Source organism: Panthera uncia, chromosome D1 (genome assembly GCF_023721935.1).
Source record: "Panthera uncia isolate 11264 chromosome D1, Puncia_PCG_1.0, whole genome shotgun sequence".
Classification (NCBI taxonomy): domain Eukaryota; kingdom Metazoa; phylum Chordata; class Mammalia; order Carnivora; family Felidae; genus Panthera; species Panthera uncia.
In genome coordinates, this window is record NC_064808.1 from 56,733,032 (window position 1) to 56,759,123 (window position 26,092).

Here is a 26,092-nt window from a genome sequence, read left to right on the forward strand (position 1 = left end):
TTGTTTCTTAAATTCCACATGTGAGTGAAATCATATGGTATTTGTTTTTCTCTGACTTATTTCGCTTAGTGTAATATATTCTAGCTGCGTCTACCTCATTGCAAACGGCAAGATTTCGTTCTTTTTTTATGGCCAAATAGTATTCTATTGTGTGTTTGTGTGTGTATACTGAGTGTGTGGTTTTAATTTTATCAAATGCTTATTCTGAATCTATTGAGATAACACTATATTTGTTCTCCTTGTGTTAATTAGTGTTAATGCATTTTCTAATGTTAAGCCATCTTTGCCTGCTGGGATGTACTCTATCTGGTCGTCATGTATTATTTTTTCCTATATTGTTACACTCATTTTGCTAATTTTTAGAATGTCTACCTCTGTGAACTGAGGTGAGGCTAGCCTAGAATTTTTCTTTCTCACATAATAATCCTTGTCTGATTGGGTAACAAGGTTTTAATAGCCTTATAAAATAAATGAAGGATCTTTCCCTTCTTTTGTATTCTCTGGAACAGTTTATATAAGGTAAAAAAATCATCTATACAGCGAAGGTCTGATAGAACTTAGCAAAAACCTAGTGGTTTTTGTTTGTTGAGAGAGGAGGGTGCAGATTTTTAACTACTGATTTAGTGATTATAGGTCCATATATGTTCTATGTTTCCAATTCCCCATGAACTCACTCTAGTCTGATCTCCAGTGCAGTCGGTAGACGGAAACTCCTTTTATCTAGGTAGATATCTGCCGAACTCCGTGTTACAGAAAGGGCACTTTTCTGTCCTTATGCTGTTCTGCGACTGGCATTTAGCCTTGCTTGAAGCTTTCTCTTTTCTTGGCTTCCTGGACGCTAACTACCCTCCCCCAGTTTTCCTCCCTTCAGCTGCTCTTTCTCTGCTTGTCATGTTCCTCCTCCTTTACTTGATCGTTAAAAATGGAGCTCTCCGTGGCCCCATCTTAGGTCTTCCTCTTTTTTCTCTCTACTCTCTTCTCATGTGATCTCATCCATTCCCTCAGCTTTGAAAATCGTCTATATACATATGACCCCCAGAGTTACATTTTCATCCAGACTCTCTCCTGACAACTGTGTGTAGCCAGAGATCGACTTGACACCCGCCCCCCCCCCCCCCCCACAACCCCCTGTAGAGCATCACAGGCGCCTCAGCCTGGACATACCTGTAAGTGCCCTTCCTCTCTCTTCCTGTCAGCAAACGCTCACATCAGGGCATGATCCTTGATTCCCCTCGCACCAGATCTAGTCTGATTCATCAGCAGACCCCGCCATCTCTCCCTGCAAAGTGTATATCGAATCCGACCACTGCCCCCCGTGTCTACTACGACCACCCCAGTCCAGGGCACCACCTTCTCTTGCCCGACACTGCACTAGTCCAGTTTTTCTCCCTAACTTCACTCTTGTCCTGCCTCTCTTCATTCCCCACAGTAGCCAGAGTGGCCTTTTTACATTTCATCTGTATCTTAATTCCTCCCTGCTCTCAGTGGCTAAAATAAAATTCAGGCTCTTTTCCATGGTCTTCCTGGCCCCTGCCTCCCCACTGCCTCCTCTGACACCACTCTCCCCTCCTCTCGCAGACGGTCGCTGTCTGGCCTGTCTTGTTACATGAACAAGTTCTTTTCTGACCCGCTACTCCTCTTCCTTCTACCACCGTTCTCATCTACCCCCTCATGTGGAGGGGACAGTCTTAGAAAAGGCACAGTAGCTTTATTGGCAAAGGACAGACCACCTTGGCTATCGTACATGCTCACATTAGGAACAGAGAGCTTATATAATTTGGGAACCCTTTTCAAGAAAAAGAATACAAAACTACAAATACAAAATTAGAAAAAATGTAAATACTTGGGGCTCCTGGGTGGCTCAGTCGGTTGGGTATCCAACTTTGGCTCAGGTCATGATCTCGCGGTCTGTGAGTTCGAGCCCCGCGTCGGGCTCTGTGCTGACAGCTCGGAGCCTGGAGCTTGCTTCGGATTCTGTGTCTCCCTCTCTCTCTGCCACTTCCCTGCTCATGCTCTGTCTCTCTCTCTCTCTCTGTCTCAAATATAAATAAAAACATTAAAAAAAGAAAAAGAAAAAATGTAAATACTTAAAATGAAAACAAAATGGTCACAAATTACTGGAACTTGAGAGATTGGATTCCTTTCTTCTGAGATCTCGTTAGAGAGAGATGTTCGTATAGAAATGCTTCCACATTGCAACCCGCCTGCCCTTCCCCTCCTAAAACACTGACATTTCCAGCAATTCTCACTTCTAAGGTACAGAGGAAATAAATGACTTTCCAAACGTGGTTGACCCATGAACCTAGAGCAATAAAACTAGAATCTGGGTCTCCTGGCACTGATGTAGTGAACCCATTGAGCCCTAAACTCACACATTTCTGCAGTGCCCCTCCGTGCCAACATTCACATTAACGCTGAATGAGTAGCAGGTACCCCTTTATGGTGCTGTCATGAAGAATGGGCTACAAGGTAGATCCGAAGTACCACCACATGAGCGCTACCGAATAATTCCAAGCAAAAACCACCACAGGAAGCCAGCCTGGAAGTTACAAATGCAAACAAAGCTGGAGCGAGCACTTTTAGCCTCTTGAGGAAATCTGAGAATTTCCGAGAGCGACCGTGGACCGAGGACTTCCCTCCCAAGCCTGTGCTCCTTAGGGCAGAGGGTAAAAAAACTCACACTCCCGAGGGAGCCTCTTACATCTTTTGTAAAAGAAAACACTTCCATTTTCTGTGCGGTTGTTACCATTCACAGACTGGTCCCTGCGGAAGCAGATTTGCTGTGTGTGCTTTTGGTGTCAAGGATTCCAAACTGGCGGAGGAGGGTCGGTGCGGCCGCTGACTCCCTCCTCATGGCAGGCTTCAAAGCCGTGTGACGGCTTGTTTGTTTGGTTTTTTAAAAGACAACGTTATGAAAATTTCCTGGGTGACGTGATTTTTCTCTTCCGCGTTACAGGATTCTGATCTAATATCAAAAGCAGCTACCTGCTTCATCCTAAAACTGACGTGTTTTCCTCATGAGAGGGTTAGGTGGAGCACGGTCTGAGTGCATTATGCTAGGTCTTTCCAAAAGGAGCCGCAATTTTCTCATCCTCAGATCACCAACCCCATTGTAACTGCCAAGCAACACAACTTTGAAAAGTAGACTTTCAAGTCACAGGTTGTGCTCTTGAGTATTTTGGTTAAAAGCCACCAGCATGCCGTTTAAACATACCGTCTTACTTTTGCTACCGACTGCCAAGTCCAAGGTTCAAATTGACATGCACACGCTCAGCTAATGCGAGTGCTGAATTACGGTCGGGGAAGAATGTCGATGGAAGCTGCTACTTGACGCCTGCCAGTAAGACGATAAGTTGCAAACCGAGTTGGAGAGATTATGTGCTGTGGTTGTTGTGAACGGGCTGTGTGATGGGGCCCCGGCATTCAGGTCCCGGGACAGACCATGTCTCTCCTCTGTTCTCTCACCCCTTCTCCCCTGACCTCCAGATAGACCACGCTCATTTCTGACCTCAGTTCTTTACTCAGACAAGTTCCCACTGCCTAGAAGAGCCTGCCCTTGCCTCCACTCTGCCCAAATGTTGCTCTGTCACTTTAAGATCCAGCTCACATCCTGCGTCATTCATTCATTCACTCTACAGGCACAGTGGCAGATACCGAGATAAATATATATTCCCTCAAGAGCATAGGTTCACTCCTCCCACCAAGTCTTAGCCACTAGGCTCTTGAGCAGCTGGAGGGTGGGGACTGTGTCTTCCTCATCCTGATATCAGCCTGCTATCAGGGAAGCCTAAAATTATGTGAGTAAACGAACTAGCCATCGTCTTATTCTATTCATGGAATATACTCCTTGAACATTCGGAGGAAGTCATTGGCTTCCTTGTGGGGGCTGTGAGTGAGACCTGAGACCTGAACAAGCCTTCATTAATGAGACAGCATTTAGGGGACCTGGAGCACAAGGAGGATTTGGACGTGTGAAGGTTGGGGAATAGGATCGGGCAGGTCAAGGAAATAGTTGCCCAGTTATACCGAGCCTGGAAAGACTATGGGTCAGAATACCGACCCCACCACTTACCGTCTTTGTAATTTCAAACAAGTTTAAGCCGTCAGCTTATATTTATCTGTAAGATGGAGTCAGTAGTGCCTGCCTGACAGAGTTGCTGCGAGGATTAAATATATAAAGTCTAGCATACTGCCTGGCACACAGCAGTGGTCACTAAGTGGTAGCGGTCATTATGAAAAAGTAGTGGATAATTGAGTCACAGTTTTTATCTACACTGTAAAACGTTAATCCATTCTTTGTTAGAGGTGTTTCGTTTTTCCTTTAAAATCTACAAATAGGTATAGAAAATGGTTCCCGGCTCACATTTTTTAATAGCGGCTCATGCCATCTTGTATGTTAATGCTGCAAAATAATCATCTTCCCCCACTTGCTTTCCTTAAGTCCTTTATAAAAGTCCTTCTGAAGCCATGGAGATAAATACCCTAAAATCTGTTTGCCTGCCTACTTTTTCTGGTACCTGCCTTCTTAGGTACCTCTCACATGGAGTTAGAAGTTACGAATAGTAAATCTCTTATTTGCAAAATGTTCCATGTTTGTTTTTTTTTTTTTAATTTTTTTTTTAACGTTTTATTTATTTTTGAGACAGAGCATGAACGGGGGAGGGGCAGAGAGAGAGGGAGACACAGAATCGGAAGCAGGCTCCAGGCTCTGAGCCATCAGCCCAGAGCCCGATGCGGGGCTCGAACTCACGGACCGCGAGATCGTGACCTGAGCTGAAGTCGGACGCTTAACCGACTGAGCCACCCAGGCGCCCCTCCATGTTTTTGTTTAAGTTTGCTAGAACCCTGTGGGGGAGGCAGGCCAAAGCTGATGAGCACTATTTCACAGATCAGAAAACCGAACCTTAGAAATGTGGAGTGGTCTGCCAAGGTCACATGCTCCTAAGTGATGGGGGTAAGGCCAGAAACCCAGATATCTGACTCCAAGTCCCTTGTTCTTTTCACCACACCATGCCGCCCCTTCTTCGTCAGTGGCCATTCTCCTTCTCTGCCCTTTCCCAGCTCTCCTATCTCTGCATCATTTAATTTCTAGCACCTAGTACCTTCCACAGGGAAATCCACCAAAGTCAAGTCCAGACATGCACACGCCACAATATGGAGGCAGTGGGTTCTGGTGAAAACATTCTTTGTAGCTTATCCTGCCCCATTTACTCAGAGAGGTAGGAAACTAAGAGTCATAAAACTTGGTGAAGAATGTGAGAACTTAAGACCAAAAGAAACAAAATGATTATATGTTTCATATCTACTAATGAAGAAACAAGAAAACCGATGGAAGCACATGGGTTGGCCTAAACCATAACCTTTGCCCCCAGTGTTTGCCTTCCTCCCATTTCACGTTCTGTTTTCAGAATAAGACATGATAAAAGCAGGATTTCAAAACCATCTGTCCTGCTTCGTATGTGGAATTTTTTATCCTAAGTTTAATTTTTCTCCACTATAAAGCTTAAAGCAGCAGCTTCATACAGGGCAGTGGGATACAGCGGAAGGAGCACTGGAGCTGGGAATCAAACTGTGGTCTCCAGCTTCAGCTCTATCACTTAATTTCCATAAATTGTTTTTGAGTATCACTTTTTTAAATGGAGTTAATAGCACCAGGCTTATTTCCCAAACGTAGTTGTATGGAGCAAATGACATCATGTCTGAGCGATTTATAAACTCAAAAGAACTATGCAAAGTATTATTAAGTAGGATTTAGGCCTTTAACAATTCAGTAACTGTCTCCTCTGCATATAGCACTATTCAAGAGACCAAACAGATTCGAAAGTGTAAGACAGTTCCTTCCTTGCTTAGATGACAGTTGTTTAGTTTATAATCTAAATGAGTAGATAAGACAAACTAATATTTTGAAGGACATGACGCACAAAATTTTCCTATGCATTGTGCACTCTGGTGGTCACGTGGGACCTGGAGCCTGGCACCCAGCCTCAGTGGACAGGCTGTTAACCCATGGAGGTCAATCTTGGACTGAGTTAGTTGATGTTTTAGGACCAAGTGTACCTTTTTTTATAGAGACCACATCAAATTTCAGCGATGTATTGAAGATGGGACACTGAAGAGAAGTATCCTTAGCTGTTGTGCAGCTTCCTGGAATGTTTTTGCAGATTCCTTCTAGCACTTAATGAAGTGACTTGGGAAGGAACAAGTAGTGGCTTTATGCATGGTCATCTCACTTAAGCGGCATAAATCTCTGGATGGTGTTTCTGCTGACCTGTTTCTTGCCTAGTCTTCCATTCCTTTTCATAAATAGAGAGAATCAAGCTGAACAGCTTTTTAAATAAATAAATAGATAGATAGATAGATAGATAAATTAATAGATCGATAGATAAATAAATAACAGACAAGTGAATGAACGAACTTTGGCACATTTTCAGGAAATGCTTTTTAAAGTAAACTCGGGATAATGAAAATCAAGACCAAGTAAGCCAGTCTATTTTCTTTAAAAAGTTTTTTTTAATGTTTATTTTTTTTGAGAGAGAGAGCAAACGAGTGAGCCTGAGCCAGAGAGAGAGGGAGACACAGAATTTGAGGCAGGCTCCAGGTTCTGAGCTATCAGCACAGAGCCCAATGTGGGGCTCAATCCCACGAACTGTGAGATCGTGACCTGAGCCGAAGTTGGCCTCCCAACTAATGGAGCCATCCAGGCACCCCTTTTTTTTTTTTTTTTTTAATTTTTTTAATGTTTATTTTTGAGAGAGAGAGAGAGAGAGAGAGAGAGATAGCAGTCTACTTTCTTTAAAATCCAAGGGTAACAACATAATAGTTTAGCTTTTAAGCCAAACTATCCACTTTGAAGATGGAGCAGTCCAACGTGAACATTTTTTTAAAAGCCGTACTCTTTAAAAATCAATGTGTCCTCTTTCCTTCCTTCCATCACGCTTATGCTGAATTCAGAATGAGTTTTTGGCAGGTGACTCCCAAGGGACTTAAAAAAACATGCTGTCTAGCTGATGTTAGTTTTTAAATTTAGATCAAATGACATTGTCTTTGAAGTCTCAAGAGTACCACTTAAGGTAGATGGGCCCACCTTTCAGAATATATCCTTAATATGAGAAGTGAAGTCTGGTCAAAAATAAATGAAAACGAAAGTTTTATTGGAGTTATTTACTCTAAGATAGCAACTGTAGAAGGAACCTTGACAAGTCGTCTCATTGCCTCTCGACAGGAACACACAAGGCATATGGGTATCTGTAGTATTTTAAAAGACCTTGGGGGACCAGGCTTCTTCCATAACTCATTCCAGAGTTTAAACACCCTCGCTTCAGGAAATTCTTCCCTATATTTAACTTACAGGCCCCCTCCTGCGGTTAACACCCATTTCCGCTTTTTTCTGTCTCCAGTCAGGATGGAGAACAGCTGGCCAACATCCTTTGTGTGCTAACCCTCCGTCAGTGACAGAAAGTCATTTGGGTATCCCTGGGCTTCTTTTCTCAGCCGCCAGCAAACAAGTCTTTGAACCAGATTGGAATCTTGTTTTTTATTTGTGTTATTTATTTCTGTTAATTCCTCCTGAATAGAAAATAATACATGCTCAATGAATCAAATTTGGAAGATATAAAAATATACAGAAGGGGGAAACAATAGCTCTACGATCTAGGGACAAAACCATTGTTAAGTTTGTCGGTTTTCTATGTATTTCTTATATATTTGAGATCCTATCATCTATATCAGCACTGTCCAGTAGAAATACAGGCTGAGAAGGGCGCCTGAGTGGCTCAGTCAGTTGAGCATCTGACTTCTGTTCAGGTCATGATTCACAGTTTATGGGTTTGAGCCCCACATTGGGCTTTGCGCTGACAGTATGGGGCCTGCTTTGGATTCTCTGTCTCCCTCTCTCTGCCGCTCCTGCACGCGCTCTCGCTCTCTCTCTCTCCCTCTCTCTCAAAACTAAAGAAATACAGTCTGACCACATATGTAAATTTAAATTTTCTGGCAGCCTTTATTATAAAAAGGTAAAAAGAAATAGGTAAATTAAGTTTAATAATGTATTTAAAATATTTTAATGTTTATTTATTTTTGAGAGACAGAGCACGAGCAGGGGAGGAGCAGAGAGAGAGCTAGACACAGAATCCAAAGCAGGCTCGAGGCTCTGAGCCATCAGCACAGAGCCCGACGCGGGGCTCGAACTCACAGACCGCGAGATCGTGACCTGAGTTGAAGTCGGATGCCCAACTGACTGAGCCACCCAGGTGCCTCGATGATATATTTTATTTAATCCCAATAAAAACCAATTATAACTCGTCAACATGTAATCAGTATTTTTTAATTATTAATAAAATATTTGCCGTCCCTTTTTCCATGCTAAGCCTTCTGAAACCAGCGTATGTTTTATACTTAGAGCACGTCTCAAACCCAGCTAGCCACGTGGCAGGTACCCAGTAACCATTAGCTAGCGTTGGGCAGCGTAGTCTGTACAGCTGTATATATCTGCTTTTTTGTACATCACATCTTAAGCCTTTTATCAATGCCATTTAAAACTTTTTAGCATCAGGGCGCCTGGGTGGCTCAGTCGGTTGAGCGTCCGACTTCAGCTCAGGTCACGATCTCGCGGTCCGTGGGTTCGAGCCCCGCGTCGGGCTCTGGGCTGACGGCTCAGAGCCTGGAGCCTGCTTCCCATTCTGTGTCTCCCTCTCTCTCTGCCCCTCCCCTGTTCATGCTCTGTCTCTCTCTGTCTCAAAAATAAATAAAAAGTTTAAAAAAAAATTTTTTAATAATAATTTAAAAAAATAATAAAACTTTTTAGCATCATTTTAATGGCTGCGTAATATCTTCTCATTTAGATTTACTGTAACTGTATCTTTAGATAGTTTGGTTTTTCACGTTATAAGTAATCCTGTAGTGTTCTTTTTTTTTACCTGCTTTTTTACATGAACAGAATGTTTCTCAACACTTTGCCAAAAGAAAAGCCATAAGTTATTCCTTTTGAGTACAACTAATTAAATCCATTTATTCCTAAAACAAACACATTCCCTTAATACCCATTCTTTACTACGTTAGACCGGAAAGTGAAGGAGTAGATTTCAAGAAATAGAAGACTAGGTCCCTCCTTTGCAGTGTTTACAAGACTTGGCTCCATAGTTGGACTGCACACATACTGTATTTTATTCTGCTTTATCCTGCCCTTCATTTCTTACTCTTCCCCCCTATACACGCACACACAGACTGATTAACTCCCCCTTATGCTTCAAGGCACCAATCAAATATAGCCTCCTGTGATGAGTCCTCCAGATGATAACTTGCTCCCTCCTCCATTACAATGTATGAAGTGTATATTGTGCACAAAGCACCACGGTGTTAATTGGTTAACTCTCTCCATCTTCTCTCTTACACTGGGAACTCTTTATTGGTAGAAACCTTATTTTATACACTTCTTTATTTCCAGAGCCTAGCAGACTGCCAGGCAGTGAATGTGGATGTCAATTATGTCTGCCAAAATATGTGTAGCGATACACGTGATCATATTAAACATCAGTTGGATAGTAAAATTCAAGTACTGAGGCTGTTCAAAGAGATCACATTAAACTGACATGGTTAAAGAAGGCTTGGGGCGCCTGGGTGGCGCAGTCGGTTGAGCGTCCGACTTCAGCCAGGTCACGATCTCGTGGTCCGTGAGTTCGAGCCCCGCGTCGGGCTCTGTGCTGACGGCTCAGAGCCTGGAGCCTGTTTCAGATTCTGTGTCTCCCTCTCTCTCTGCCCCTCCCCCGTTCATGCTCTGTCTCTCTCTGTCCCAGAATAAATAAAAAACGTTGGGGGGGAAAAAAAAAAAAAAAAAAAAAAAGAAGGCTTATTGAAGGAGATAGGAGTTGAATTGGACTTTGGAAGATGGGTATCTTTAAATGAATGGAGGCAAAGAATTAGCAGAAAAGCCACCTATATATCCCGTACTAAGAAGTCAGTGTTTTTTGGGAGGGACCCATCAGCATGTGCCAAGTATCAGCAGACAAACATCCTTCTAGATCTAAAGCACTGGGTTAGGTTTCAAGAAGGCTGTAGAGCTATGGTCTTTGCCCATCAAAAGTTTGACAAGGGTTTGCAGCATTAAAAATGACCTCTGACTACTTCATTATGACCTTCGAATTTAAACTCAATTTAGATGCAATTCCCTGTGTTTTAAGTTTGGAGTTTAACATTAAAGATCATTTTATATGATGCTTTGTCAACAATTTCTGTTAGTGGCTGGCGATATATAGTAAGCAGTGTCATTATAGCTAATGTCAAACGACTGTTACTGCAACAGGCAGCCTTCCAAAGCATTTTGAATATATTACTTAGTTCACTCATTTAACTCTCACAATGGCCCCGTGAATTAGGACCCACTGTCCTCCCTCGCCTTACAAATGAGGAAACTGAGGCACAGAGAGGTTAAAATAACAATGACACAGCCATCAAGTGGAGGACCTAAAACTTGGCCCCAAGCAGAATAGCTTTACGGCCCCACTTTATTACTCAATACAGCCTCTCTTATAACTATGTTAAGAACAAAAATGTTTTATACACGGGATTATTTAGCATCTTGTGATTCCAGAAAAGGAATGCTGTTATTATAACCCTCTCCTGGTTTTCTTTTTTCCCTTCTGACTGCTCCTTCTTGTCACATTTGCAGGCTCCCTCTTCCTCTACCTCGTCATAAAAACTGGAGCCCCTCAAGGTTCGGTCCTAAGCCCTCTTTTCTCTCATTTCATTCTCCAGTCCAAGGCGATCTTGTCCACAACCATCGTTTTAATTATCACCCACTCTAAAATGAAGCACAAGTGTAAATCTTCAGCCCGGATCTCTTTTCGGATATTAGACCTCTATTCAGATTGCCCCCTGGATGTTTTCACAGCACATTCTGTGTGCCTGTGTTTTTTCCTTCCTGCCTTCCAACCCAACCACCGTAAGCCTCATGGTCTTCCAGTGCTGTTTTCAGCAAATGGAATCTCTAGAAAACCATGCATAATCCTTGGTTCCTCTCTTTCTCTCTCATCCCCATATCTAATCTTAGCAGCCCCTGCTGATCTCCCCTAATATGTCTACTTGTCTATGTCCTCGTATTTCCATTCTGGTCCGAGCCTCCATCAACTCTCACCTGTACTGCTGCACAGCCTGTGGTCCCCTAGCATCGACTCGGGCACCCCCCCGCCAGTCTATTCTCGAACTTCAGCCAGAGTGCACTTTCCAAAATACAAGTCAATCAGTCGATTAATAAATCTCTTTCTCTTCACCACCTTCCCCACACCCCCCCCCCCCCAAATATCCCTAGCCTAAAACACTTTCACGACTTAAAGAGAAAATTCTAGACATGGCCTATGGGTTTCTGCATGGTCTAGACTTTGTTTTCCTCTCCAGCTTTATATTCTACCATTCTGCTCTTCACTTCACGACCTTTCGGGTCCTCCTTGTTCTCTCTCCTTTTGCTTGGAATATGCTGTCACCTCTGACCCATTCTTCACCTGGTGAACAGTTTTACTAACCCTTCAGTTCTTGGCCTTTTCTGGGTCGGTTCTGTTACAAGCTCTCTTAGCCCATGTCCTCTCCTGCATGGCATGTGTCAGAGGTTATCATTTTACGTTTTTGTCATTATTCTGTGGCAGTCTCTGTCCTCTCCCATAGTGGTGTAACCTCCACAAAAGCAGGAACTGCGGCCTTATTTTCCACCATTATTATATCCCCAGTGTTTCGTGCATAATAGACACTCAATATATATTTGAATTAGGGAGTAAATCACTTCATTTGTTAATATGCATACAGTTTCATACTGTACCTCTTTTAGGAGCACAGAGGACTACAAAAGATAAGGCTTCCAAGATGCTATTCCTGGAGCCCCACAGTCTCTCACTGTGTGATGATCCTGTGACGGCTAAGTGTAATTCAAGCCCTTCAGATGAAGGCCTCCAGCATCTTGGGAAATGGTGGCAGAGCTACTCATTTTTCTTTTAAAACAGCAAACAACTAAATCCCCATGGTTCAGCTCATGTCAGAACTTATTAGAATGTGGTGGTTCAGCTTCCACAGTATCTCGCAAAGACTTAAATTCACAGATTCTGCCATTGGCCTCTGGAGTCTAAAACCGCCTTTAGCTCGCTTTGCAGATCTACCTTTGATATTCGGAAAGCATCCTCTGACCAAAGTTTTCGTTTGTCGACTTCTCTCTGAGGTTGGGCGTTTTCGTTTGTCGAGTTCTCTCTCAGGTTGGGCTCTGTGACACTGCTGTTCCTCTGGTGTCCCTGGCAGAGGTACAGCTGCTTTTCTTCCTTTTTTTTCTTTCCCCCTAATTTTCAGCATGAACACCTGGTAAACTCCCATGTCTCAACTGTTGGCCAGACACTCCAAAGGGTCCCCTGGTGTCATCCCTCCATCTCTGTTTCTACGGTCCTTATAATGTTTGTTGCCTGACTGTAATTTGAATACATTAATTTGTATGACGATTTCTTACAATGAGAGCTGATGGGTGAAGTGGTTGACTTGACTCCTCCTGGGACCCCTCTCTGTCTCCCTGAAGGATCACCCTCTATTCCCTGAGCCCAGGGAGCTCAGGCTTGGGACTGAACTGGCCTCCAGATGGGCTCCTGCCTGTGGGCACCCTCTGAGCCTCTGTCCGCTGTCCTGTGCTGAGGCCTCCCTTTCCCGTGCTAGGCCCCATTGTCCTGATGGCCAGGCCCTCAGTCAGATCACATAGGCCCGGGAAATGGACTTCTTCAGCTCGCTTGTTTTACCCTTTGCCTGTGGAACTTTCTCTTTCACAAATAATTCATCTTTCCATCAACCCTTAGTTTAAATAAAATCTAAAGGCTTCCTTGTTCAGTTATACCTTTTTAAACTTTGTGTTTTTATTTAGTCAGATTTTGGCAGGGAACCTTCCAAGCTGAGCCCAGGGGAAAGGTGACCATTGGCACAGGTTTCAGCCTCTGCTTTTGGCCCAAGATTGTTTCTATTTTTATTTTGTTTCTTGTTTCTCTTAATATCCAGGGCAAAGATTAACCACTTTTACTTATCTGGTAATGGTGAGAGGCCTTTAGACTGCTTGCCTGTTGTCAGGGGACTCCGTGCTTAGAAATGTTGACCCCCAGCCACCCCCCAGGAGGTTAAGAGCTAACTGTTACATTTGGCTTTTGCAAAACGAGGCTCTTTGCTTCCACTCGATCTGAGAGAGAGCAAGGAGAAGGACGGATCCCAACTTCTGCGGGGTTTTGAAAAAGGATAGTAGTCTAATTTATGGAGGTTGTTTTTTAAAAAAAACTAACTCTATGTCATAATTCTGTAGCTGCCAAAAGACGTAATTCTACCTCAGCTTCGCCTTGGCAACCTTCTTTTGGCACTCTGCAGCCCTGTCGTTGCTCTGCATTATTTAAGCAGTAATCTTTAAGAAGGTGAGAAACTATTATTGCTTTTTAGCACAGTTGACATTCTATTGGCACAGAGCAGTACCAAAGCTTCAAACATTTCTAATGGCCGTAAACCAACTTAAACACCTCCATGCAGAGGCCTCACTGCCGTGAGGTCATAGCTTGCTGCAGGGGGAGAAAGAAGATCGAATGTTGTTTAAAAGTGGGTCTTTTTTTTTTTTTCTTTTTTTCTTTTTAAGTATTCTTATTCCACCGCGTTGTAGCTGTAGACTTTGGCCAGGATCCAGACAATCAAGATTTAGCATTTTGACCAGCTGTGATCTAGTAATGTTCCTCAGAGGAAACATTCTGTAGGAGGGAAAGACACATATTTGAGACGGTGAAGTGTGCTGTCTCCCAGTACCTTGATGGGATGGGACCTGGTTGTAGACAGATAAAACAAGGACAAGTGAATCTGGAGGAAAACAGGGAAAAAAAAATCACTTCCAATAACTAAAACTCCACCTCACCTTCGAGAACTCTCTCGATGTGGTAAATCTTTCCATTTTTCCCTTATTTCATTTTCCCCTAAGCCTCCACCTTTATATCATTTTGTGACAGGATGTACTTGTGTTTTCATAATTGATGCTTAGACCCGTCAGCATTCTTATAACAGAATAACAATTCCAAGGAAATCAGAAAAGCCACACAAACTTAATATAGGCAAGAGAAGAAGAGAAAGAAAACATACCAAGCCATTCGGCCTAAAAATTATTCTTCTGAGTCTCACTCCTCCCTCAAACAGAAGTACGATCACATGTAGGCATTGTGGTGGCAAGTCCTGGGGACTGGGAGAGAGAAGGAAGCTAACGCTTGCTTCGTCAGGTTGTGTTTGTTCAATCACGGTTAGTTGCTTTGTGGCTTGGGCAAGTTACCTAACCTTTATGCCTGAGTCTCTTCATCTGTGAAAGGTGGATTATGTTTGTAATACTTCATAGAGATGAGGATTAAATGAGACCATGTAGAAAGCTACTAACACAGTACTTTATCACACTTCATCAATGTTACCTGCCATTGTTTTATTATTAATAACAGTCTGTGGAGTACCTCCTCGTTGTACTAAGAGTGTTAGTCCTCACTGTAAAAACTGTTAGGTGGATATTCACGTTTTACAGAAAAGGAGACATTGGTTCAGAGCCGTGAAGTGCTTCATCAGTCTGCCATATCTCATAATGGCGGAGCTCCGTGTGGAGGTCTGGAATATATATGGGAGATATGGAAGTGGAAACATATTTTGGACCAGTGCTCTCTTACCCTGTTTTCTTTCTCCCAGTCCTTGTTCTTTTTAAAGGAGGCTATTGCCTTAGGCAGTACAACCAGCAGAAAGAGGAGGAGGAGGGGAAATTGTGGAGGCAAGAATAGCGGAGTGGAACGAACTGGGTTCTACTGTCTCCCAGATTGGCCTCGTGACAAAGTATTTGTATAATGGTTCTAAAAGGCTGAACGGGGTCCTCCTCATTTAGGTTGGGACAACAGAAATTCTCCCTCTTGCAAAAATGCTTTCTCCCTGACGCTAAATTCATACAGAAAAATGATACATCAGAGGTCTCGGGACAACTGGAATGTACCTCAAAGGATTCTGGGAAGTTCTTTTAGTCCCTAAGCATTTAGCAGATCATGTAAATAGAGGCAGTTGAGCATTTCTACTTTATTCAAAGGCTCCCCCACCCCCGTCTACAAAAAAAAAAGAAAAAGAAAAGAAAAAAAAAAGCTGCAGTGATGTTTCACTTCTGATTGATTTAGTATTTTTCTTTCAATACGCTTTTACACTTGCCTTAGTTCTTTTTCTCCTTCTTGCAGCTAGCTCCCTGATGTGCAGAAGTGGAGAGGGGGCGGATGGGAAGAGTTCCGTTTGTCCCTGTTCTAAACAATTCTATGTAGGAAGAAACAGTAGGAGGAAGGAGACCTAGATTCTGGCCTTGCCTCTACTCCCAATTACCTGTGTTCCACGGTCTGAGACATCAATGCCCTTGAGTCTCGGTTACCCCTTCTGTAAAATGAGGGCAATTCTTTGGGAATCCGAAGCCCATGGAAGCTGGTAATAATGACAGCAATCACAATTACAGCTACTACTGACATTAGTATGTACGTCGGGCATTCTTCTATTTCAGGTGCATTATTTTATTTAATCCTTACTGTAGTCCAGTGATCTGTTTATGAAGGAGGAAGCTAAAGCACAGAGAAGATAAGGGACTGCCTACAGTCATACAACAAGCAAGTGGTGAGTTCGACCTTAAGTTATAACTCCAAATAGACGGTCATGACTGCAGAGCTTGGAGGAGGGTCTAGGTTTTGAGCACCCTTCCTCATCACCACCACTATCTCCAGATATAGCTGAAGAGATAAAAAATAACCAACTGCAATAAATAAGGACTCACAGAATGAGAAAGAAATTAATCACCTTAATTTAGGGAGATCAGAGAAGACTTTGATCCAGAGAAGCCAAATTTAAACCAGACTATCCTCCTTGACCTCTAAACTCCAAACCACTTGACTTCTCCCTCATCAGGCTATTGTTTGTGACTCTAGGGTATCCTTTTGTACTCGTGGCAAAAGGTTGATTATGAAGTAATCTAACAGTCCCGATGCGGTTCAGTTACTCAACAACCTATCCCATGTTTCCCTAAACCGTGGCCTGGTAAATTGGCCATTACAATATCTGTGGGTTGTTGTTTTTTAATAAATTCCTTCTAATTGCAGCATTAAACCCCAGATGTCATGTTTCCAGGTTTCCAGTTTGGACTTAAGCCAAGCTGGAAAAGACATCCATCCACTCGAGGCAAACAGCCAAGGAGAATGTGTGCGGCGAAGTAGGGGACTTGGTCCGGTTACCAAACCTTGGGCTCCGGGCCCCCAGATATAGCGCCATAGAACACAGAGGGAGCCTCGGCCGGAGTGGAGGACGTAGCAAAACTACCATGTTTCCTGCCGCATCCACCCCTCCCCCAAATATCCAGGTTTACTCTGGTTGTTTCTAAGAGTAAAAATTCCCCGTAAGTTATTCATCACAATTCGAATAATGCACTAATTTCATTTGATAAGTAAATTGTCAACAGCCTTTAAAAATTGGTCATGTAATTAGGAAGTCTATGCATTCTGACCTCTTCTTCCGTCTCGATGAAATCGTCGTAAACCTGCGCTATAATCAGACAAAAAGAATCTTGAAACCTCCCAGGCATTCTTTTTTGATCTATCATTTGCCTCTTTAATTGCTACCTTTCTATTTTGTAGGGAATGATAGAAGTAAAATGTCCTTTTTTTTAATTGTAAGAATTTAGCTTGTACTAAAATGTGTAATGAAGGTTCCTTTTGGAAACTTTCTATCAAATGCAAAAATCTAAATTGTTTTATTAAAAATCTATGCACTGTGTTTTTATACAGAGATGCTCACAGCAATTTGTTTTTTAATAGTAAAATTTTAGAAATATCCTAACTCTACACAAATAAGAGAATAATATTCCATTCAGTGGAGCAGCCTAAAATTTAGAGTTATTTACCAAAAGATTTTAATAAATTCCAGTGGTGGGATACAGAATTATATATATACAACAAACATAACTTCAGGGTTTTTTTCTCTTTTTTAATTAAACACATATATGTAAAATCAAAGCCTAAAAACAAAATACTCAAAATTATTCGATAGGCGGGGCGCCTGGGTGGCTCAGTCGGTTAGGCGGCCGACTTCGGCTCAGGTCATGATCTCGCGGTCCATGAGTTCGAGTCCCGCGTCGGGCTCTGTGCTGACAGCTCAGAGCCTGGAGCCTGTTTCGGGTTCTGTGTCTCCCTCTCTCTGACCCTCCCCCGTTCGTGCTCTGTCTCTGTCTCAAAAATAAATAAACGTTAAAAAAAAAAAATTTTTTTTTTTTTAAAAATTATTCGATAGGCAATAGGCTTGTGAGTGATTTTTATTTTTTATGTAGTTTATATTGTTTGTGTTTTCCAGGGAGTATAAATTATTATAATAATTAAAAATGCATGTGTGTTCACATATATTTTAATGTAATCATTCAGCACTTCAGCTGTTTAGAACTCAGGTATCTGAAAAATCTGGAACACTGCTGAGATCCTGGAAGTAATAAAAAAATTAACTCTAAGCAGCCAAAACTAATGTTACAAAACTCATAAAGCCAAGTGTGTTATGCCCTGGCCATGTGCTGGCCCCTCACTCAAGCCGATGTACTCTTTTGCACACAGTTCTCAGGCCATCCACTACACGAGGGCACAGTGAGCTGGCAGACATTAACAAAAGACAAGGGCCTGCAGACAAGTGCATTGGTGCACATGTGCCACCAGCCTGGCGGTGAGAGAGGACCCAGGGAAGCGTGGGTATAGGTGGGAGAGCCCAGAGACCCGGACTTGTGCCCCTGAGTGTCCTGTCATCTCTTCCCCATGTCCCAGTTCAGTAACACATGTTCATAGTGATGGCCCAGTGTTATTAAGAAAATCCTCTTTTCGTCAACTTACTCTTTTTAAGATTGTAAGAGAGACTTTGGGGCACCTGGGTGGCTCAGTTGGTTGAGCATCTGACTCTTGATTTTGGCTCAGGTCATGATCCCAGTGTCGTGGGATTGAGCCACATGTCAGGCTCTGCGCTGAGCATGGAACCTGCTTGGGATTCTCTCTTTCTCTCTCTGTCTCCCTTTCTCTCTCTCTCTCTCTCTCTCCCTCTCTCTCCCTCTCTTATATATATATATATATATATGTAATAAGAAAGACTTTAATAAAAATGCTTGGAAAGTCTTATTGCACATGACTAAAATGGGGAGAAAGACAACATGTGGTGATTAAAGGGCAAATTTTAGATACGTAGACTTCCTTGTCTACCTGTAATAACTCATCTTTTTTACCATTATTCAGGGGGGACATTTTACCATTACTTGGACTTTCCAAATTGTATCTGACGTTATCATTCCCTGGGTTCTCATAAAAATCTAAAGGAACTGGAGAATGCTGCAAAAATCAGGATGTCAGGGGGCACCTGGGTGGCTCAGTCGGTTGAGCATCCGACTCTTGATTTCGGATCGTGATTCATGAGATCAGGCCCTGAGTCAGGCTCTGCGCTGACAGTGTGGAGCCTGCTTGAGATGCTTTTGCTCCCTCTCTTTCCACCCCTCCCCCACTTGTGCGCATGCATGCGTTCTCTCTCTCTCGCAAAGTAAACATTTTTTAAAAAAATTGGGATGTCAGAAAATGCCAAAGTCTCTACCTCGTACAGACTTAGAATCCATCCATTAAAATAGGAGTAGCACCCCAGAGCTTAGATACAGGCTGAGTGGGTTAGATGAGAAGACCTGTGTAATGGCATTTAGCTTGAGGTGTGGCATTCCATTGGCACTTAGCAAGTGTCAGTTGAATTTGAATATGACTTTCCCACTTGGGACGCAATAGACAGCGTGGGCTCTGGAGTCCGACCAAATTTGGCTCAGATGTGGGCTCTGCAGCCTTGAACAAAACCACCCACCTGCCTACCTTTTCCACAAGGTAGATGTGAGGGTTCAGCTTTATTGATGTACAAGAAAATGGTAGCTGCCTTCCCATTATAGTTGAGAGGAGGGATGTGACACTTTATTACTCTTCTGTTGTACAAAGCTGTGGAGAGCTTTCAAGGGGTCTCGGAATCAACGAAGGCTACAAAATCCCCTGTTCTCTTGTGTCGTAAGCACAGCTTGCGCCCAGGTCTGTTCCTCATGCCCTGCTTTTTGTCAGCCCACCTGCAGCCCAGCAGAGAAGCAGAGCAGAGAGCCCACGGGGTGGGGCCGGGTGGCGGTGGCAATGAGGGTATCATGTTCACCCTTCGTGGCAGTGAGTGCTTAGACACCTGGCCTCTGGCTGTGTGCCAGCGACGTCACCTTCAGCATTCCAGGCTGGTTCACTTGGTGCTTCTCACCCTCCTGGGCTGGGGTGGCAGCTGAAAGCTTGGCCCATCTGCTCCAGAAAAAAAAGGGTCTGTGGGTGGTGCTGACGCTTTGTTTTGGTTTGATTACCTGGACCCCCTGCAAAATCATTCAGAGAGGGACACTGTCAGCAAGTGGTACAGTAAAAACAACAAGATTGGCAAAAATGTGCGGCTAACCCAATCGCTTTGAGTTTTGACAACATATTAACTGAAAACCTAGATTAAGGCCAGTAGATTTGGCTCTGTTTTGTTTTGTTTTTCTTGAGGACTAAAAACAGTAATTTTCTGGGCTGCTTGTGCTGTTTTATATGCACCCCAGTGACCACCCCTAATTATGAAATCTCTCCAGGCACCCACGCTCATAGCCAAGCAATGGAGTCTGGTAGGCCCATGGATTAGAAGTCTCGTGGTTGCCTTTTCGCAAGAAGAATAACCCTTGCTTAGGTGTCAGAGACCACAGGCATAATCTAGCATCAGAAAAAATCTGAGAGAAAAGGGAGCAGGGAGCTGGCATAAGGGCTCGTGGCTGTGGACACGGGTGGAAGGAACCCTAGACCCTTCCTTCTTTTTCAGGGCACTTATCACAACTGTAATTTGAAAATGTATCATTTCAATAATTATGGGGGCCTTTCTTCTGCAAGATTGGAAGCTCCTCAGAGGCAGGGCCTGTCCCGTCTTGTATCTGTTTCCCCTCCCCGAGGCTGGCACATGTAATAGCTGTCTGTTGGGTGAGTATAGTTTCAAGTCTCATCTCTTTTCCAGCCGAGTAGCTGTTTTGTAAGTCACTTCTGTGCGTGTGTCCTCATCGGAAGAATACAAGTCAGAGGGATCTTGTGTTTGCACCTCCGTCTCTGGATCAGTCTTTTCCTATCAGTGAATTGAGCTATCTTCATCCAAGTGTAGTATCTAGAACTGTGATCAGTGCCACAGGGGTGGCTTAAGTAGCCCAGCATTGAACACGACCGTCATTTCCAGGGTCTGGATACTCGATTTCTATGAACTCATTATTATTTATTGTTTCAGACTTAAGAGCAATAGCGTATACCCTGCTTTCTTGACAGGGTTTTTGTGAGAACCTAGTGAAATGGCATATGTGAAATGTCTTCAGGAACTAAAATGCTAAACAGTGATTGTTATTGCTGGCCCAAAAGTATCTTCCTGAGAAGGGACTCAACTTCAAAAGAAGGCACTGAAGACCGAGTATTGTAAAATGTGTGTGTGACTGACCTGATAGAAGAGAAGCCATTTTCCAAGTTAATTTTTCATTAAGAAAAATATAGATAGATATACATATTAGATAGATAGTAGTCCATTAGATAGTCCATTAGATAGATAGATGTCTCCTTGGTTCCCTCTCTGCCAGTTTTCTAATGCAGGGTGATTAGCATTTGGGTATCAGAAAACCTGTTGGTCATCAGGTCGTGAGGCGTGGGTTGTAGTCTAGCCTGCCACTGCCTCCCTGAGGTTATCAGGGACAAGTCATTTAACTTCTCTGCCAAATAAGGATGCCTGCTTCGTGACGATAAGTTAAGCATTGAATAGTTAATACAAGAATATAAATACCGATAGCCCTTTGGACCAGTAAGGTTGATTACATCCCTCAGATGCCTTTTTTTCCAATCCCACCTCTCCAGGTACTTCACCTCTTCCCCAAAGACATGATTTCTCTCCTCTCGCACCCTGAGCGCCATCCTCTGGATGGATCGTAGGGTGTCTTGTATCCTTCTTGAAGGAAGCTCCCAAACTTGAATTCAGACTGCTTCATATTTTTTCTTGCATCCGGACCCTACAATTAATACTAGACTTGATTATTATCAATTTTTATTATCTCAAACCTAAATATGTTGTTTCCTGTCTCTGGATCCGGAAGTCTTAGGCCGAGTTCGAAAGCTGAAAATAACTTCTCGTTTTTGTTTGTCTTCTAGCGATAGACACCACACCTCCAGCGCAATCCCTGTTCCAAAGAGACAAAGCTCCATATTTGGAGGTGCAGATGTAGGCTTCTCTGGGGGGATCCCTTCCCCAGACAAAGGACACCGAAAACGGGCCAGCTCAGAGAATGAGAGACTCCAGTACAAAACCCCTCCTCCCAGTTACAACTCCGCGCTAGCCCAGCCAGTTACCGCCATCCCTTCCGTAGGAGAATCCGAGAGAAAGATGACATCTCTGTCCTCCTCCTTGGATACCTCCTTGGACTTCTCCAAAGAAAGCAAGAAAAAAGGAGCTGACTTGGGTGACAGATTAAGCGGAGGTCACGTGAGTGTGAACACTAGCCAAGAACAAGAAGGAGCGCTCTCTGGACTCCCAGCCGCCGTCAACGGTGCTCTCCTGCCCGGCGAGCAGGCTGGCTCCTCCGGCGTCCGGCTCCCGGGGGCATTCCTCCCGGTCCCGGAGGCCGAGCTCTGCTGTACTGTGGAGCAAGCGGAAGAGATCATCGGGATGGAAGCCACGGGTCTCACCTCGGGCGATCAGCTAGAAGCCTTTAACTGCATCCCGGTGGATAGCGCCGTGGCAGTGGAGTGTGACGAACAAGTCCTGGGAGAATTTGAAGAGTTCTCCCGAAGGATCTATGCACTGAACGAAAACGTGTCCAGCTTCCGCCGGCCACGCAGGAGCTCCGATAAGTGAAGTGAGCAGCCAGCCAGTAGGACCAGGATAGAGTCGCTGCCCGAAATGAGGATAAAGCTGCACTGGTTACCCCTTGTAATAATTATGACACGAAATGAATATTAATGGAGGATATTCCTCGGGAAAACAGACTTTGTAAATCACGGAGGGGCTCAGGATCGTTGTGTATCAGTGGGCCAGACAAAGTTAGAGTTTGCTTGCAAGGTTTGCTTTTCAGGCCTGACAACTGTTTTAAGGCAAAATTCACTCTCTAGCTCGAGTCACCTTAAAGATATTTGTCTGCTTTTTAATTTACACTTCTGTGTTATCCTCAGAGGGAAGATGATAATATATAAATAATATGATAAACTCACCTTTAGTTTCTCATAAGCATTTGCCCTCAACATGGTTTATAAAACTTTGGAAAACCGAATATTCAAAACAAAGGTTTTCACCAGTTAACTCAAAGACCTTTGACCATCCGTTAGTTTGATCAGTAAGAAGCACAATGGTCTCCTTATACCTAGGCCCATCTGCCCCTGCTCCTGCCCCTGCCCCCAGTCAGCCTCTCTGCTGCCCCGTCTTCACAGCAGGTGGGTCGTGCACCCTGAAAACTGAGGACGGCAGAGTCACTGGTTCTCGAATGCGGTAGCCAAGACCTTCCACCTCCTCAGATCAGCCACGCCCTTAACGTAACCCTCCCAGGAGAGGGAAAAACTTCCCCTCTGGTAGATCCCAGGGGACCCTCAAGGGCTCCCAAGGTTGCAACAGTCAGATGACATCCAGTGTCCTCTGGGGGCCAGAGTTTTTACGTGGGCAGACGCTGCAGTCAAAAACCAGGCATGCTTTCTGGCATTGCACTCACCAGACAGAAATCCCCATATGTAAATCCCATGTTAATTTATTAAATTTCAGTTGGAAAGGAAGGCGCTGTATATGATGAAATATCCGTAGAGAGTCAGGCTGTCCAGTGTGCCGACAGCAAGGCTGTTGAGATAGTTGGATAAAGAGGCTTAGATGAGGCATAGAATACTATTGGTGTATGTGCAGTTGCGTTCATATTAAATTATGTTCTTCAAATCCAATTTCATCCCCGGAGCTCAGATTTCATTTGCTATTGCCATATACTTTATATACCCAAGGACATTGCCTCAGGGTTGCAAGCTCTTTAAGGAAAATTTATGCATATACCCATGTATTGTATAGAAGAATAAAAACTGAATTTACTTCACTTGACCTGATTTGTTCTTTCCAGTTCTGAAATCCGTCTCGAACCTACATCTCCATCTTCCATCACGACAGGACGAGCCTGGACAGAAACCGTGGCTGTACCTAAGCTAATGTCGTTGACTCGAGCGTGTGCTGTTCCGCACAGCAGCGCAAACACCTTCACAGGTGTTCTCTCCAGGAACTGCATTTGTCCGACGTAACAGCTTAACTCCTAGGTTTCATGGTCATTTTCATATATTGTCCAAGCACTCCTGGGCTCAAGTTCTCATTTACAGCCTTGTTGTCATGCAGAATGGTTCGTGTTGTTGTTTTCCATATGTAAAGAGAACTCACACAACCCACGCTTGACACGTGGACCCAACCTGCAAGCAATTAAGAGCTTTAAGTTGATCTGAAGAAATCCATCGTATTTCACATAAAGAGGTGGAACCACTCCAAACCTAAAGCAGAAGCACTCTAGAGTCACGGCTTCTTCGCAATGTCCTGCCATTCACGGTAGAGTCAATGAGGGGGGAGATATCTGTGGTCTTACATCACGCTGGGCTGTGTGGGGTCCTCCAATGAAATAGCACTTACCCCACCCAAAAGAAAAAGGTTCTGGAAGGATTGTGTTAGTATTGAACAGTGGAAGGTACATCACATGTGGCTTAAAGTCCACATATGCGGGTGGACTTTGAACTTCATGCCAAACTTAAAGACAGTGCATTGAGTTGTAGGCCCTCTGGCCTAGGTCCTGGCGCCCCCAGGCAGAGGGACCACATGCAGAGCAGCCACAGGGGCAGTGTGTACCTCAGGTTCCACAGAGCCAGAGAGAGCTGGGGCTCTAAGACTCCCATCTGCCAGTCTCCTATTTGTGGACTCCCTGATTCTGGGATCCACAGCTTTGTGTGTGTGTGTGCGCGCACACACACACACACACACACACACACACACACCAGCAGCGTGGGGCCCTGCCACTGAATGTGATATTAGGTAGCTCAGAACTGGTTTCCTACACTGGCTTGGTCCACACTGTGTTCGATGATGTTATGCCTCAAAACACCACTTACGTTTGGGTTCGCTTGGTTTGGGTTTCAGGTTTCCATGGAGTCTGTTCGATGCCTACAGTTTCTGCCTTGACTTGGGGTAGAACCAACAGTATTGCATGTCTCCGGGAGGAGCTCTGTTTGACATTTTCCAAAGCTGCAGAATTAGTTTTGCCTCTGCTTGCAGTGGCCAAGGCCAAAATATGGGATGAGTTATTATCTCCTACTAATCTTTTTAATTAGCCTTGTAAATCGCTAAAGAAAATAAAACTTGCTTTGAGGATATAAGTTGAAATGAAAATCCACTACTATCCATGTCGGAACTGCTAAGAGCCCTTTCCGTTTTCATGTAGCGGAGACACTTTGAACGGCCGGCAAGTGTTATCAAATGAATATTTGATTGTGTTCCCTCTCTCCACTTCCCCTTACCCACTTTAGAAATTGCAGAGATTTTTTTTTCCCCCTCAGAATATTAGTTTTGGAAGATTGTATCCAGCTCTATTTTTTTAGCGGTTCTAATGGTGCCCATTTATCCTGACCTAACTGGTTATTTAAATAATTTTTTAAACCACCACCAATAATAAATGGCATGTGAAACTGATCTGTTGGTAATTGGAAGAAAACTCAGCATCTGTATTTATAAAATAAAATTGATTAGTATTTATTTTGAGAGTAAAAGTGTATGTTATTTCCCAGCTATGTTTGAGTCCCGTCTTCTTCATTGTTTTGAATTTCATATTGGAGCTGAGTTAACTATGAAAACCTTGTTCATCAACCATCAGCCAGCCCTTTCACATTTATTGAGCTAACTCTGTCTCTGTCTGTGAGGGACTGGGCTAAGCAAGGTTAATACAAAGATGAATAAGCCCTGGCCTCTGCCATGGTCTCTGGGGGTGGAAGGTAAGGGAAAAAGGCCTATTAACAATGTACTATAATTCAGTGTGACAAATCCTGTGATGGAGAGCAGTATAGCCATGCTAGGGAATGCAGAGAAAGCTATTCTGACTCAAGGATCTGGACCAGTTCATGGAGGTAATGCAGATGAAAGACAGATCCGCTGAAAGATACAGAAGTTACAGGTCAGAGGGAACAGCATGGGCAAAGGCCCAGAGGCAACACAGGCCCTGGAGTGTTTGCAAAACAGCAAGGGGCCTGAATGGGTGTGAAGAAAGGTGAGAGGAGAGGGTGAATTGCAGGCCGGTAGGGAGGGCCTCCAGGTGCCGAGACAAGAGATTTCAATACTTGCGGTGGGCAGCTGCCAGGCACCCTCTCCAGGCTGCCTACTGGGCAGAAGAGTAACTTGCTTAGAGCCCAGTACCAGCCGGCAGCCGAGTCGGCTCTGGGCTCTGGTGGTAGTCGCTTGAGTCTGTTGAATCTTCTTTCCTATTTTGTTGTGCAAAAAAAGTCTGCGTCTGAAAAAGAGGTGCATCCTTGGGCCCCCAGTGTTTTCCGGGCAAGTATCGCATAACAAACCGCGCGCATCCCCGGGTGGTGTGAACAGCCAGTGTCTGTTCTTTAGAAGCTTGGTTCCGAAGGCCCCGGCTCGGCCACTTTGAACCTGTGATCCTGGGCAAGTCATTGGCCTTTTAAGGAGCCCATTTCTGCATCTGTAAAAAATCGGACTGAACGCCATCCTTGCCGTTACATTTCTATGGGGCCTGCGCCATCAGTGGTGGTCCCTCTCGTCCTGCAGGAGGCCACCGCGTAGTGACAGAGAGGATGCCCGGGACTCGCTATCACCGTTTCCCGTTCTAGCACTTGGGCACGGCCACTTCCACTCTCTGAATCTGGCCCCTCCTCTGTCCAGTGGGGATGATACCGCCTGCCCCCACCCCCACCCCCCACCGGGCTTGTAGAAGAGACATGTGCTTGTAAAGCGCTTAGCGATCATTACAAAGCACCATGGTCACTGG

General features: G+C 44.1%; 2 protein-coding genes across 4 annotated transcripts in view; both read left to right on the forward strand.

Annotated features, from left to right (window-relative positions):
- Positions 1 to 24,416, forward strand: part of UVRAG (UV radiation resistance associated) — a 296,234-nt gene extending 271,818 nt beyond the window's left edge. For 2 of the 3 annotated variants that reach the window (XM_049619579.1, XM_049619586.1), the window contains exon 15: positions 21,243 to 24,416. In XM_049619579.1, the coding sequence (XP_049475536.1) occupies positions 21,243 to 21,945 (703 nt within the window). In that variant the 3' untranslated portion in view covers positions 21,946 to 24,416. Of the gene's footprint in view, positions 1 to 8,593; positions 9,866 to 21,242 lie in introns of those variants that run through there. The other variant, XR_007455275.1, reaches the window with a different exon arrangement.
- Positions 1 to 26,092, forward strand: part of RPS3 (ribosomal protein S3) — a 780,806-nt gene that overhangs the window by 649,963 nt on the left and 104,751 nt on the right. The gene's annotated exons all lie outside the window — the stretch shown is intronic.